The 12544-nt window shown below is 52.7% G+C and overlaps 1 protein-coding gene across 2 annotated transcripts in view; it reads right to left on the bottom strand.

The window, feature by feature from the left end:
• Nucleotides 1-12544, bottom strand: part of MAP2K6 (mitogen-activated protein kinase kinase 6) — a 42634-nt gene that overhangs the window by 1251 nt on the left and 28839 nt on the right. For both annotated transcript variants that reach the window (XM_039715763.1, XM_039715764.1), the window contains 7 exons: nucleotides 10989-11108; nucleotides 10329-10445; nucleotides 9752-9803; nucleotides 7079-7206; nucleotides 6173-6250; nucleotides 4927-5066; nucleotides 2376-2421 (listed from right to left, as the gene is read on the bottom strand). In XM_039715763.1, the coding sequence (XP_039571697.1) occupies nucleotides 2376-2421; nucleotides 4927-5066; nucleotides 6173-6250; nucleotides 7079-7206; nucleotides 9752-9803; nucleotides 10329-10445; nucleotides 10989-11108 (681 nt within the window). The remainder of the gene's footprint in view (nucleotides 1-2375; nucleotides 2422-4926; nucleotides 5067-6172; nucleotides 6251-7078; nucleotides 7207-9751; nucleotides 9804-10328; nucleotides 10446-10988; nucleotides 11109-12544) is intronic.

Raw genomic sequence — 12544 nt, 5'->3', positions numbered from 1 at the left:
TTGACTCCCACTGTCCTGGCAGATAATTGGAATTATTTCTATGGAGAGTGTCAGAGAGACCCAAAAGGCAGCCAGGGCCCTGCAGGGCTCACAGTGATCTCTGCTCTGTACACGGGTTTCATTTCCAACCCTCTCATTTCAAGTCAGATTTTTAAAGGTAATTTGGGGTTTCCAGGGTTTTTCCAAGCTGCCCCTCAGCTCAGTTCCTGAGCATTGCCTGTTTATTGGCAGTGGCCAAGTGAAGGGAGAAGAAGAGCAAAGAAAAGAGATTTTTCAAGGTGGGCTTGAGTGGAAAGTCCCCCAGGGAATAAGATGAGGCAGCTCAGAGTGGCTGGGAAGCGATCCAAAGACACACCAGTAAGGAAGAGGAAGCACAATTATGTGGGAAACAGGGCTGGAATGGGCTGAGGCAAAGATCCAGACAAAACTTAAGGTCTCCCTAGGTCAGACAGTCACAGGAATTGAAGTGTCCTGAACAACTCCGAGGTGACCCCAATGTCTTGTTATTATCCCAGCATGTCCCTGCTTTCACACCCCACTGAAGTGACACCCAGAGCACAGCTACAGTGACACCCAAAAACGTGGCAGGGCTGGCAGCGATGCCCTCAGCCCTGTGCCCCAGGGAAGCCAAGGCCTGAGCCTGGCCCAGAGCCCTGTGCCAGGCAGGCTGTGCAGACCACCACTCCTGCAGTAGTTTCACGCTCCACTTCACCTGGGGCAGGGGGTTTTTTAATGAGATTAAGCACCCCTATCAGCTTTCCTGATGCTCAAGATAGCACAGAGTCACATTTTCCATGAGAAACCTCAATTCCACAGGAAAGCAAGGGAGCAGTCTTGGTCTAAATGACAAGTCCAATCCAGCACCACAACTTAATGCTGTAAGAGAGAGGAAAAAACCCCAACAGAACAGCAATCCTCAACCACAGGACCTCACAACATCCATGTCAGCCATAAAATACCACAGCATTGAGGTACTCTGCAGGGGTGATCCAAGAACCTAATTCAATAGAAATGCACTCCCTTGCCAATGGGTATTAATGCTGCAGCAGACAGAGCTGCTTCAGTGAACCTTTCTTGATAAAAGGCCATTTGGCAAAGTTCAGAAGTTTGCTTAAAATATACAGATGGATTTATTCAATAATATAGCCCCCAAAAAATAAAGTTTTTTTTTAAAAAAAGCCATAAATCTCAGGCCTCTCTTTGTTTGAAACCAGTCTGGGGGCAAGCTGTGTGTCAATCAGATTTATTTATAGTTTAATTGCATTACAGGGCCCAGCACCAAATGCCATGGGAATTATTCACTGCTTACAACTCAGGGTCATGGATTTCCAGCATGACTTGCAGGTAAAAATCACCTTAAACCTGCACCTTCTCACCTCTGAGCAGGAGGTGTGAGGTAGTGGTGGGTCTGACCCTCTGGGGGCAGAATGTATATCCCAAAAATTGTGGGGTAGGGAATATGAGTGCCTAAAGAAATCCCTCAGCAGTTTCCACCCTTAATCCAGGTGATCTTGACACCCCTGGACAGGGGTGGGAATGCAGGGTCAGGATCCTCAGAAATACAAATTTAGGCACCTTCCTGCCTTTAGAAAGCTGTGAATTGTGTGAGAGCAAAAAAGGATTAAAGTCTGCAGGAGTGAAGCACCAACTTCCTGAGCTCTCCTGCTTTCTGCCAGCTTTTAGGAGCACCAGGATCAATACCAGAAAGTCAGGGGAGAGAGAGGGGCCATGAAGCTGTGGAGCCCAAGCAGAAAAATTTGTTCTTGCCAGCTGCAGCCCAGAGCTCTGGCTGGGCACAGAGCAGTGCCCTGCATTTCCCCTGTCACCAACCTTTCTTGGCACTTTCCTCCTTGGTTACTCCTGAGTTATCCCTCCCAGTAAACAGTCTCTAGGCAGCAGATGAAATTCAATAACCGGAATTATTAGTCACAGACTCGTCCCTGTCCCCAGCATCCAGCAATTACTCTGCCCAAAAATCCTCCTCTCCAAAGCCCTGTTGGCCACTGGGCTCCTGCAGCTCTTGTGGAGCACCTGGGGCACACCGAGGTGTTTGAGGTGATCACACAAACCCCAGAGGAGGATTTGAGCCTCACTGATGCTTCACAGCCTCATTCTTGTCCATAACCTGCTTTAACATGTATTTTCTCTCTTGATTTCCAAAAAAGGTGGAAAAGCACCTGGCTGGGATTTCAAAGAGAATCTCTGATTTGCAGCCCCCCTCCCGGGATTCTGAAGTGTCACAATTCTCCCATCTGGTATGAAAAAAGTGATGCAAAGCATACCAAAACACCATCTCTACTGGAGTCTCTGCCTCACAGCACCTCACTGTGACCCTTTCCAGCTCTGAACACACTGCTTGGTGCAGCCACACTCACCATAAGCTCTGGGTATGTTGGCCGTTCTTTGGAATTCTTCTTCAAGCTTTAATTGGGGGAAAAAAAAGGAAAAAAATTAGAATTTACATTCTGTCTGCAATTTAAGTAAGACCATAAAATTACACCATGACAAAAGTAAGGTTTAAAGACTGCAGAGTAAGTCCAGCTACTCCTCCAAGCTGAGGAAACAATTTAGGTCTTGAGGACAGCGACAGCCAGCAGTGCTGGGTACAAGAGCTCAAGGTCCACCAAGAGACCTGGAGCCACCAAACCACCACTTCAAACACTGCCTCTTGCTGGGGACCAGGTACAACTGGGAGTTTGGGTGCTCTCCAACAGGCCAGTGACTCAGGGAAGGGATTCTGCCTGGGAGCAGTGACTGAGTGGCTGCAGAGCACGTGTCCAACTGTTTGTTTATCACCGTGCTGTTATCAGCGGGGACGGTTCCATGGGACATCCTTTTTTTCTCCTCTCCTACAACAGATGGCCCTGGAGGGTTGTAGCTGGAAGTTATTTTGGTTTCCCTCCAGCAGAAAATAGCTTTTTAAAAGACAGGACGTAATCTCTACTCACTTCCTGGCAGTGTATTTAGGGGAAAGAAACTTGGAGCAACTTGAAAAGATCTTCACACACGTACGCGGCGGTGGCGGGGAAAAGGTGTCACACTGAGCAAAACAAAAGTGAGAACCTCTGCTGGGATTTGCTGGGGCCCAGAGGAAGCAGAGGACACACACTGAATAGATATTTCCTGCTTGCTGTGTGTAGAGGGCTCGTGTTTAGTGTCATGTTGTGAATGAACAGAGGAACCTGGGGCCCATACGTGCCAATAGCGCCGGCCCGAAGGTACGGGATGTGTCACATCCTCCCAGCTCAGGAGCAGCCCCAGCCAAGATGACAAGGTGAATTTGAAGGTTAGCTGTGTCCAGATTTGGTGCAATTCTCTTAATTTAGACCCTCTACAAAACCAATTCATCCCCAGGTTACTATACCAGGAAATGTGGTGATAAGTTACTGAAATCGATGCAAATTTTCAGGAATGAAGAGTTATATTGGGATCTGATCCTGACTCAGATATCCCAGGGACCTTCCTGCAGTGCCTACAGCTGATCAGACTTCAGGCAGCAGATGGATAAACACAGTCCTAAGCCAAGCTTGACACAGAGTGGCTGTGACCTGCTTCAGTGTCAGAAGGAATTCCCAGACCCCAATAACACAAAACTGGTGCAAAGTTCATCATTCCAAGTCCTTTCCACAAAACTGCTGCAAAGTTCACCATTCCAAGTCCGTGCCACTCTGCTGGCAGTCAGGGATCTCCAGTGACCCTGGAGGATTTGCAAAGACAGGAATCACCATGTGCTCCCCAGAGTGGCTGTGGATGGAACTCCTAAAGCAGCCACAGCCTGAGCTGCAAGACACGGGGCTTGGAAAAACAAATCCCCCAGAGAGGAGCAGCCTGCCTGGCACAAGCAGGGAAACAGCAGAGCCAGCAGCACTGTGTGCAGGAACAGCAGCTGCTCCAAAGCCTCAGCGTGGGCTTGGCAAGAACGGGGGGCATCTTGGGAGAGGGTTTTTCCAAGGCAGCTCCCACCCCTCGCAGAGCCAGGGCACAGTGGGCACGGCAGGTATTCCCCAGCGTGGGTCAGGAGCTGAGCAGCTGGACCACAGGGACATGAAAACATGTTTGAGCAAGACTCTGAAGAATCTAAACGTGGGTACTGAGAGTCCCCAGGCAGGAGCAGCTGACAGTCCCCTTCCAGGGGCACAGCAGAGCCCCAGGCTGGTGCTGGCAGCTCAGAGCAGTCTCACATTTCTGTTTGTCCATCTGCCAGCCTCTGTGGCCACCACGCAGAGCCAGCAGCCACCTGCCAGCCTGGCAGGCACGTGGGTGGCACTGCAGTGAACACCCAGCCCTGCAGGGAAGCTGGAGGGAGCCTGTGAGGGCAGGGGCTGCCTGAGCTCTCTGTGCAGCCTGCAGGCAGCAGCAGGGCTGCTCCAGCCCCTTCCTACAGCACAGCCTAATGCTCCTGCTGCTCCCAGGGCTGGGGAAAGCACAGCAGCAGCCCCAGGGCCCTGCGAGAGGGACAGAGACCGGCCAGAGGGGGACACCAGGGGGAAAACCTGCCCTCAGAGCCCTGTCCCCCTGCAGGCACACAGTTTGTAGGAATTTTCTGAAGTTGTATGGTGACACTCTGTGTTTTGTGGCTGTCTCCAGTGTGACAAGTGCTGTGACATCCCCCAGCCAGGATGCAGCCATTCCATACCCTCAGGGCCATGAGCTGCCTGGCTGCACCTGCTCACAGCACCCCTGTGCTGCTGGCGTGGGGGCAATCAGGGCCAGGAGCTCCTACACCCTGTGTGTCCCCTCCAAGAGCCCGGCCTGCCCCTCAGACAGACCCCCCAGCTGCCACCAGCACTGCTGAGTGTCACCTGCACAGCGCCCAGCGAGGAATGTTCTGCCCAAAACCGGGGCTGAGAGCTGCCTGTGAAGACATGGTGAAGGTGATCCTGCTGGGGAAGAGAGGGAAAAGAGGGAAAAGAGGGGAAACGTTACCATTGCGAGGTAAAGTCGACGAACTCTGCTGAGAACCTCTCTGCTGGGAGCTGTGGCGAGGGCTCCTCCACCACCTGCTTGAGCTGCTGGAAGGGCGTGCCCCAGGAGTCGTAGGGGAAGCGCAGGATGGCCAGCTCGATCTGCAACACACAGCCCAAGCCTCAGCACAGGGGCACACCCCACAGCCACCCCACGGGGTTTGGGATGGCCCCGTGCACGCCCAGGGGTGGCTTTGTAGGCTCCACACAAATGGGGTTGGTCAGCCTGGAGATGGGAATGTTCCAAGGAGATCTTAGAGCTCCTTGCAGTGCCTGAAGGGGGATTCCAGAAAGGTGGGAGAGGGGCTTTTTACATGGGCAAGCAGTGATGGAACAAGGGGGATTGGTTTTGAATCAAAGAGGAGAGAGATCATTAGATATTAGGAGAGAATTCTTCCCTGTGAGGGTGGTGAGGCACAAGGTGCCCAGAGAAGCTGTGGCTGCCCCTGGATCCCTGGAAGTGCCTAAGGGAAGGCTGGACAGGACTTGGAGCAGTCTGGGGTAGTAGAAGGTGCTGCTGCCCATAGGAGGGGGTGGAATGAATGGTCTTTAAGGCCCCTTCCAACCCAAACCATTCTGGGATTCTAGGATTTCCTCACCCCACCTGGCCACAGCATATTGCTTATCCTCCCCCAGCAAAGAGGAGAGGCTGGAGGAGCCCCAGCCAGCTCCACAGGCAACCCCTGTCACCCCCGGGCCAGAACCCCCTGGGAAAGGCTGGCAGCCCAAACCAGCTCACCTTACACAGGGTAACTGGACTTTGGGAGCAGATGGATTCCCCTAAAACACCGCCTGGGAGCCGCCCCCATCGCTGCCCTCCCGAGGGGGCCTCCGTGGATGGCTGAGCGCTGGGAAGGCTTTCTGTGCTGGGAATGCAACCTGCTCCCTCATGCCTTAGCCCATGCTGCCATCTCCCGGCAGCTGCAGCCTCCACATCCCGCAGCAGCCAGGAGCCGACAAAGCAGCTCCCTCCTGCTTCCCTTCCACCCTGGGCCACCTTCCCGAGCCCTTCCCCTTCCCACCCCGTGCCACCTGTATCGCTGTGGGGAGGAGAATGAACCCATGAGCCACACCGAGCCCTCGTGGTGGCCCTGGCAGCCCCAGGTGACAGCCCTGGGAGCATCCCCAGGTGACAGCCCTGGCAGCCCCAGGTGGCCCTACCATGGTGATCCCCAGGTGACAGCCCTGGCAGCCCCAGGTGTCCCTACCATGGTGATCCCCAGGCTCCAGATGTCGGATTTGACGCTGTATCCCTTCTGGTTCAGCTCCGGGTTAATTCTCTCAGGCTGCCAACAGAGACAAAGGAGGGTGAGGAGCAGGGATGCCCCCAGTGCCCTGCCCACGCCCAGGGTGGGTCTCTCAGGGTGGCAGTGAAGCTCCCTTTGCCCACACAGCCATGTCACCCTCCTGGTCATGCTGGTTCCCCATCCTCACCAGGAAGGGCAGGCAGTGAAATGTGTCACCAGAAAGTGGCACCTGCACCAGGGGCTGGTGGTGGAGCTGACCTGGCACAGCTGGCACAAAGAGGGTGACAAGCCTCAGCTCTCCAGGACTGTTTTCACCCTGCTCAAGTGCCTCACGAAGGGTGAATCCTGCACAGCAGCTCCCAGGAGCAGCCCCAGGCACATAGTCCCTGAGTGTTTTTCCTCCCCATGCTAAGCACTACTGTCCCCACGGGGCAAATGGCAACCAGGCAATGGGGAGCAGTTCCAGAACCTTCCCCAAGGTCACAGGCAGGCAAGCAGGCAGCAGGAAGGCGTGCCCAGATGTGACCTGAGCCATGAGATCAGATCTGTCTCCCCTCCCAAGGGGATTGCATCCCTTCACTTCAGGGCTACCCAAAGGAATCCCCACGGGGCAAATGGCAAACAGGCAAGGGGGAGCAATTCCAGACTCCCAAAGGTCACAGGCAGGTGAGAGGGCAGCAGGATGGTGAGCCCAGGTGTGACCTGAGCCATCAGATCAGATCAGATCTGCCTCCCCTCCCAAGGGGATTGCATCCCTTCACTTCAGGGCTACCCAAAAGAATCCCCAGGATAGGTGCTGGAGGCTGATCCTTCCCCCCAGGCTCGTGTTCCTCTGGCTGCTCCCCACACTTCAGCTTCTCAACTTACAGCCATGTAGGGTTTGCATCCTGCATCCATGGTTTTAGCAACAGAGTCAACGAGGTAACCGCTAATCCCAAAATCGCACATTTTCACCTGCCCCTGCGTATTGATCAACACGTTAGAGGGCTTTACATCTGCAAAAGGAACACAGAGCACAGTCACTGTCACGCGGGGGTGCTGGGACAAGGCACAAGCAGCCACAGAGGGCTCAGCAGCAGAGGGCACAAGGAGCTCAGCAGAGCCCAGTGCTCCGGGCGTGCCAAAAACCCGCTGTGGGGTGTGCAGGTGACAGCCTCGTGGGCCTGAAGTGTGCAGGTGACAGCCTCAAGGGCCTGCCATGTGTTCAGGTGACAGCCTCACGTGTGCAGGTGACAGCCTCGTGGGCCTGAAGTGTGCAGGTGACAGCCTTAGGGGCCTGTCATGGGCAGGTAACAGCCTCAGGGGCCTGTTGTGTTCAAGTGACAGCCTCAGGGGCCTGAAGTGTGCAGGTGACAGCCTCACGTGTGCAGGTGACAGCCTCAGGGGTTTGTCGTGGGCAGGTGACAACCTCAGGGGCCTGAAGTGTGCAGGTGACAGCCTCGTGGGCCTGCCATGGGCAGGTGACAGCCTCAGGGGCCTGAAGTGTGTCCTGCCAGTGTCCCTTCACTCACACACCCCCTCCCTGATCCAGGGCAGCAGGAGGTAACTCTGCGTGTCACCATCACATGCCACTGCTCAGGGAATGGCCACGGACACCAGGGAGCTCACAGGGAGCAGCTCCACAGGGCTGGGGGTGATTCTGTGGGGTGATTCTATAGGATGCTTCTCTGGGATGGTTCTGTGGGGTGATCCTGTGGGATGATCCTATGGGGCCTCTGCAAGGGGCTGGAGCTCTGGCAAGGCCCCGTGGGTCTGCAGCCATGCCAGCAAAAGGAAAAACCCATGGGGGCAGGATGCAGGGCAGGAAAGGGTGAAAGGGCTGCAGGGGAAGGAGAGAGCAGTAAACTGAGACAAGGATCAAAGGTTCAGGAACCTTTGGCCTCTGATTTTAAGGATACAAAGCCCGACTGCAGCGTGAGCAGCAGCAGGAGAGTGGGAGCTGCACACCCATGGAAATCAGGCCAGAGTCTCATCTCTCTGTTGCTGCCAGATTTATCTCTTCCCATCGAGGCTCTACAAATCCCTGGTCTGTTCATCAGGCTCGTGAGGGCAGCTACAATCCCCAGCAGAAAGGGGAATTAAGGCACCCAGAGATGCCAGGAGGTGATACCAGGGGAGCATGGAGGTGTTCTCCTGCAGAGCAGGGAACTGCTCTGAGGCTAATCCCAAATGGAATTCCAGTACAGGTGACCCTGCTTTCTCTGGGCTGCTCCAAAGGGAGCAATCCTTTCCCTGCTGCCACCCAGAAATAACACTTCCTGAAGATCCTGTGTCTCCACATGGTAAGGAATTAAATGGAAGAGCTGAAACACCCTTTAAAGGATGCCAGAAGCTGTGTTTGAGCCCTGCTTATTAGAACTGTGGGTTTACAGCTCGTTAACATCTGCTCCCTAATCAGCATTCTGCAATCAGGTAACCAAAATCCTCACCCATCTGTCACTACACTGAAATAAGACAATTTTCAGTGGAAATCAAACCAGTACACACAGAAGCCCAGCAGCCAAGAAGGGCTTTCCACCTCCTGTAAGTGAGACAGGAGGCAGAAACCAAGCCCCAGGCACAGGAAGAACACAGCCAGTGCCACTGCCTGCTCCAGCTGAACTCTGCTGCTTCCCAGGCACTCACACACTCCAGGGAGGGCTCCTTCCTCCTCAGGACAAATTGAAAATGACCCTTTAAAAATAAAGGTGTCAAGCAGCAACTGCAGATTTGTTTCTGAGTGTGTTCATGGCAGCTTTGAGACCCTCCAGAGGCAAAAACATCACAAGAGTTTAAGGAGGGAATTTATGATTTCATTTGAGGCTGGTTTAGGTGTCAGACTGCTCTGCTGCACTGGTGCTCAGGGAAGCTCATGGAAGGGGTGAGGATGGCTGGAGCAGTGCAGAAGATGAGGCTGGCAGGGAGATCCCTTGTGGAGTGCTATATATAAAACTCATACACTTTATATGTATAAAACTTTATATATATTGCTATACTCTAAAACTTAAACTCTAAGTTTTCCACCCTGTGGTATTACACATTTCTATCCAAACTCCACACCCACAATCCCAGTTCCATCATTCCATTTTGGAAGCTTCTCCAGGGCCTCAGGTCAGTGCAGTGTTCTCCTGGGGGTCAGTGCCTGGCAGCACAGAAAGTCTCAAACTCTCAGCAGCCACCAGGGTTCCAACATCCCCTCCCACTGCACATCAGCACAGAGCCATGGAGCTGGGGAACAAACCTGGGCACAGCCTGCTCTGAGGCTTTCAGGGGGAAAGGGCTGAATTTCCCCCAGGTCAGGAAGCACACCATGGGTTTAGGGTTCAGGTTACGGGTTTGGGGAAAGCCCTTCCTCTGCCAGCTCCTCCTCCTCCCCTTCAGGGAAATGTGGGAGCAGCAGACAGATTTTAAGGAGCAAACAGCAGCTATCTCCTCTGCCTGGGTTTTGCTGCAAGTCATGAGATGCTGGGAAGCATTTCTCTGTCAAAGGCTGACTTAATCTGGGGTATTTTGGGAGCCCTTGGCAGGCTGAGAGCAGGGCAGTGTGTGCCTGGCACTCACCTCGGTGGATCACGGAGAGCTTACTGTGGAGATGTTCTAGTGCTTTTACAATCTGAAACGACAAACCCAGAGTCAATCACAGCTGGCAGCACCACGAGGAGGAGGAAATGACCTGGCTTCACCCCCAGACCCACCAGGAGGGCAGGAAAACCACATCCCCCATGAGTCCTGCACCCTGCCAACAGCCTGAGGTGTTGGTGGGTACCCAGGGATCTTCCTGGGGGCTCCAGCACCCTGATGAGAAGGGAAAGGAGCTGCAGGAGCCTCCCCACACCTCACCCTGGGCCATCTCTCCATCATGTGTATGCATGGGCACATTTATGGCTTATAAACCCTAAAGGAGCTGCAGGAGGCTCCCCACACCTCACCCTGGGCCAGCTCTCCATCATGTGTGTGGATGGGCACATTCATGGCTTATAAACAACACCACTTCAGACCAGGCATGGGAATGGCCACATGGGCTGGCACATGGACCACATTCTTCCTGGTGCCCACACAGCAGGGAGCTCGGGTCAGGTAGGACCTGGCTTAGAAGAAAAACCCCTTTCCCTGCCCTCCTCACCCTGCTGCTACTCACAGAGACTGCGATTTTCCCCAGGATGTCCTCAGGAATCGTCAGGCCTTTGTCAATGACATGTTTGTAGAATTTGTCCAGTGAGGTATCCATCAGCTCCATGCAAATCCACACATCTCCCTGGAGAGTAAAGCAAGGAGATACCCAGATATTTGAACAAAACATCTCTTCTTCCAGCCTCCTTTTCCTTTGTCCCTTTCCTTTCCTTCCCTTTCCTCCCCTTTCCCTTTCCCTTTTTTTTTTGTTTTTTAAAACTCATTCAAAGCTCTCCTGAGCTCTCCTTTCCCTGCTCTGGAATTCAGTGCTGTGCACATTCCCTACCATTTAGGGCATCCTCTTCCCAAAGCAGAGCCACGGTGATTTAGGAGCCCAGAAAGTTATCAGGAACTGAGGCTCCCAATGCCCAGCCAGGAAAAGTTCAGCTCTGCAGAGCTGTGCTTAAAGCTCTTCCATAAATCCTCCTTTTCAGAGCTTTCCACGTGGATGAAACCAAGCCAGTGCAATTTTAACGCTATGGGACCAGGCTGTGACCAGGCTGTCCCACAGCCACAGTAAGTGACACATCCTTAGGCCAGGACTAAAACCTCCATGTCCAGGTGGAGATTAAACCCCTGGCAGCTGCAGGAAGTGCAGGAGTGGGAATCCAGCCCCAGGAAGCCTCACCTCTCGGAAGAGTGCCCCATAAAAGGTGACAGTGAAGGGACAATCCACTGTCCTCATGGAGATATCCAGGTCCATCAGCAGCCTCTTCTGCTCCTGGCTGTTCACCGTGGCTCGGATCCGCTGCAAGACAGAGCAGGTCAGGGCTGGCTGCCCCAGGGCCCTGGCACCACACCTGGACCTGCCCAGCACCCTGTGCCACCCCTCTGTCACCACCTTTGTCATGGGTACAGCCCCAGCCCAGCACCCATGGGGTATTTACAAGGGTATTTATGGCTTTGACCTGTCACATTCATATTTTCTGAAAAATCTCTTCGTCCAGGATTTTTCTCCTGGGAAGCTGAGAAGCCTCAGAGAAAAGGAAAACAATTCTTCTCTCATTTGCTTCTCCTGTGTTGTGCTCCTTTGGAATGTGGTTGGAGATTGTTCACCCACAGGTGATTGTTCCATTGGGTTCTGCTGTGAGTTGTTTTCACTCTTTGGCCAGTCAGGGCAACGCTGTGTCAGACTCTGGAGAGAGTCACCAGTTTTCATTATTATCTTTTCAGCATTCTGTAAGTATCCTTTCTGTATTCTTTAGTATAGTTTAGTATTCTTTAATATAATACAGTATCATAAAATAATAAATTAGCCTTCTAAGAACATAAAGTCAGATTCATCATTCCTTCCTGCCACAGGGCACCCTGCAAATACAGTATTGACCCAATCCTTCAGTATTTCATCTTATGGATGAAAGTGTGAGCTTTCTTAGCCAATCATGTTATGACACACAAACCTACAGTACTGCACTCTAAACTCATTGTTCACTTTTGTAACTACTTTTATTTTTTCTGTATCTTAAACCCTAAAACTCTGAACTTTCTTCTTTTGAACACAAACCTACAGTACTGCACTCTAAACTCATTGTTCACTTTTGTAACTACTTTTATTTTTTCTGTATCTTAAACCCTAAAACTCTAAACTTTCTTCTTCTGAACTTAATGCGTCTCTGCTTCAAACTATAAATCCACATTTTCACTTCTAGCACTTAAGTTTGGAAGCCTTTTCCAAGGTCTCAGATGAAATCCTGTGTTTAATGCTAAGTTTTGGTGTGGGAGCACCCAGGGATTTTCTCAGCACTGGTGGTTTTGCTCTTGCCTGCAAACACCACTCTTTGTGCAAGAGCCAAAAGAAAGAAGTGGCTTGGGAGAGGAGAAAGGAGCAGGAAATCAGATTCTGAGCTGGGATTTTTGGAGTGCAGTTCTGTTCCATCAGCAGGTTTTGGGCACAAGAGAGGGCTCCAGAGCCCATGGGCTCCCCATGGCTTTGGAAAAGGAACATTTCCCAGTGAACCAGGAAGAGATGTCCTTGGTGTGAAATACCTGGAGACCCTTGGCTGCCAAACCCCTCACCAGGGCAGACACAGGTCACACACACCTTCCAGGCTCCCAAAGCCACCCGAGCTCACTTATGGGCCAGAATCAAACTGCTCAGCAGCACAGAGAGCCTGAGAGCTCCTGCCTCACCCTGCTGAGATCCTCCATCCCCTCAGAGAGGCCTTTGGCAGTTTGGTGAACACC

This window comes from Passer montanus, unplaced genomic scaffold (assembly GCF_014805655.1).
Source record: "Passer montanus isolate IOZ18808 unplaced genomic scaffold, ASM1480565v1 scaffold35, whole genome shotgun sequence".
NCBI classification, from domain to species: domain Eukaryota; kingdom Metazoa; phylum Chordata; class Aves; order Passeriformes; family Passeridae; genus Passer; species Passer montanus.
This window is presented reverse-complemented; position numbering and strand designations above follow the sequence as displayed.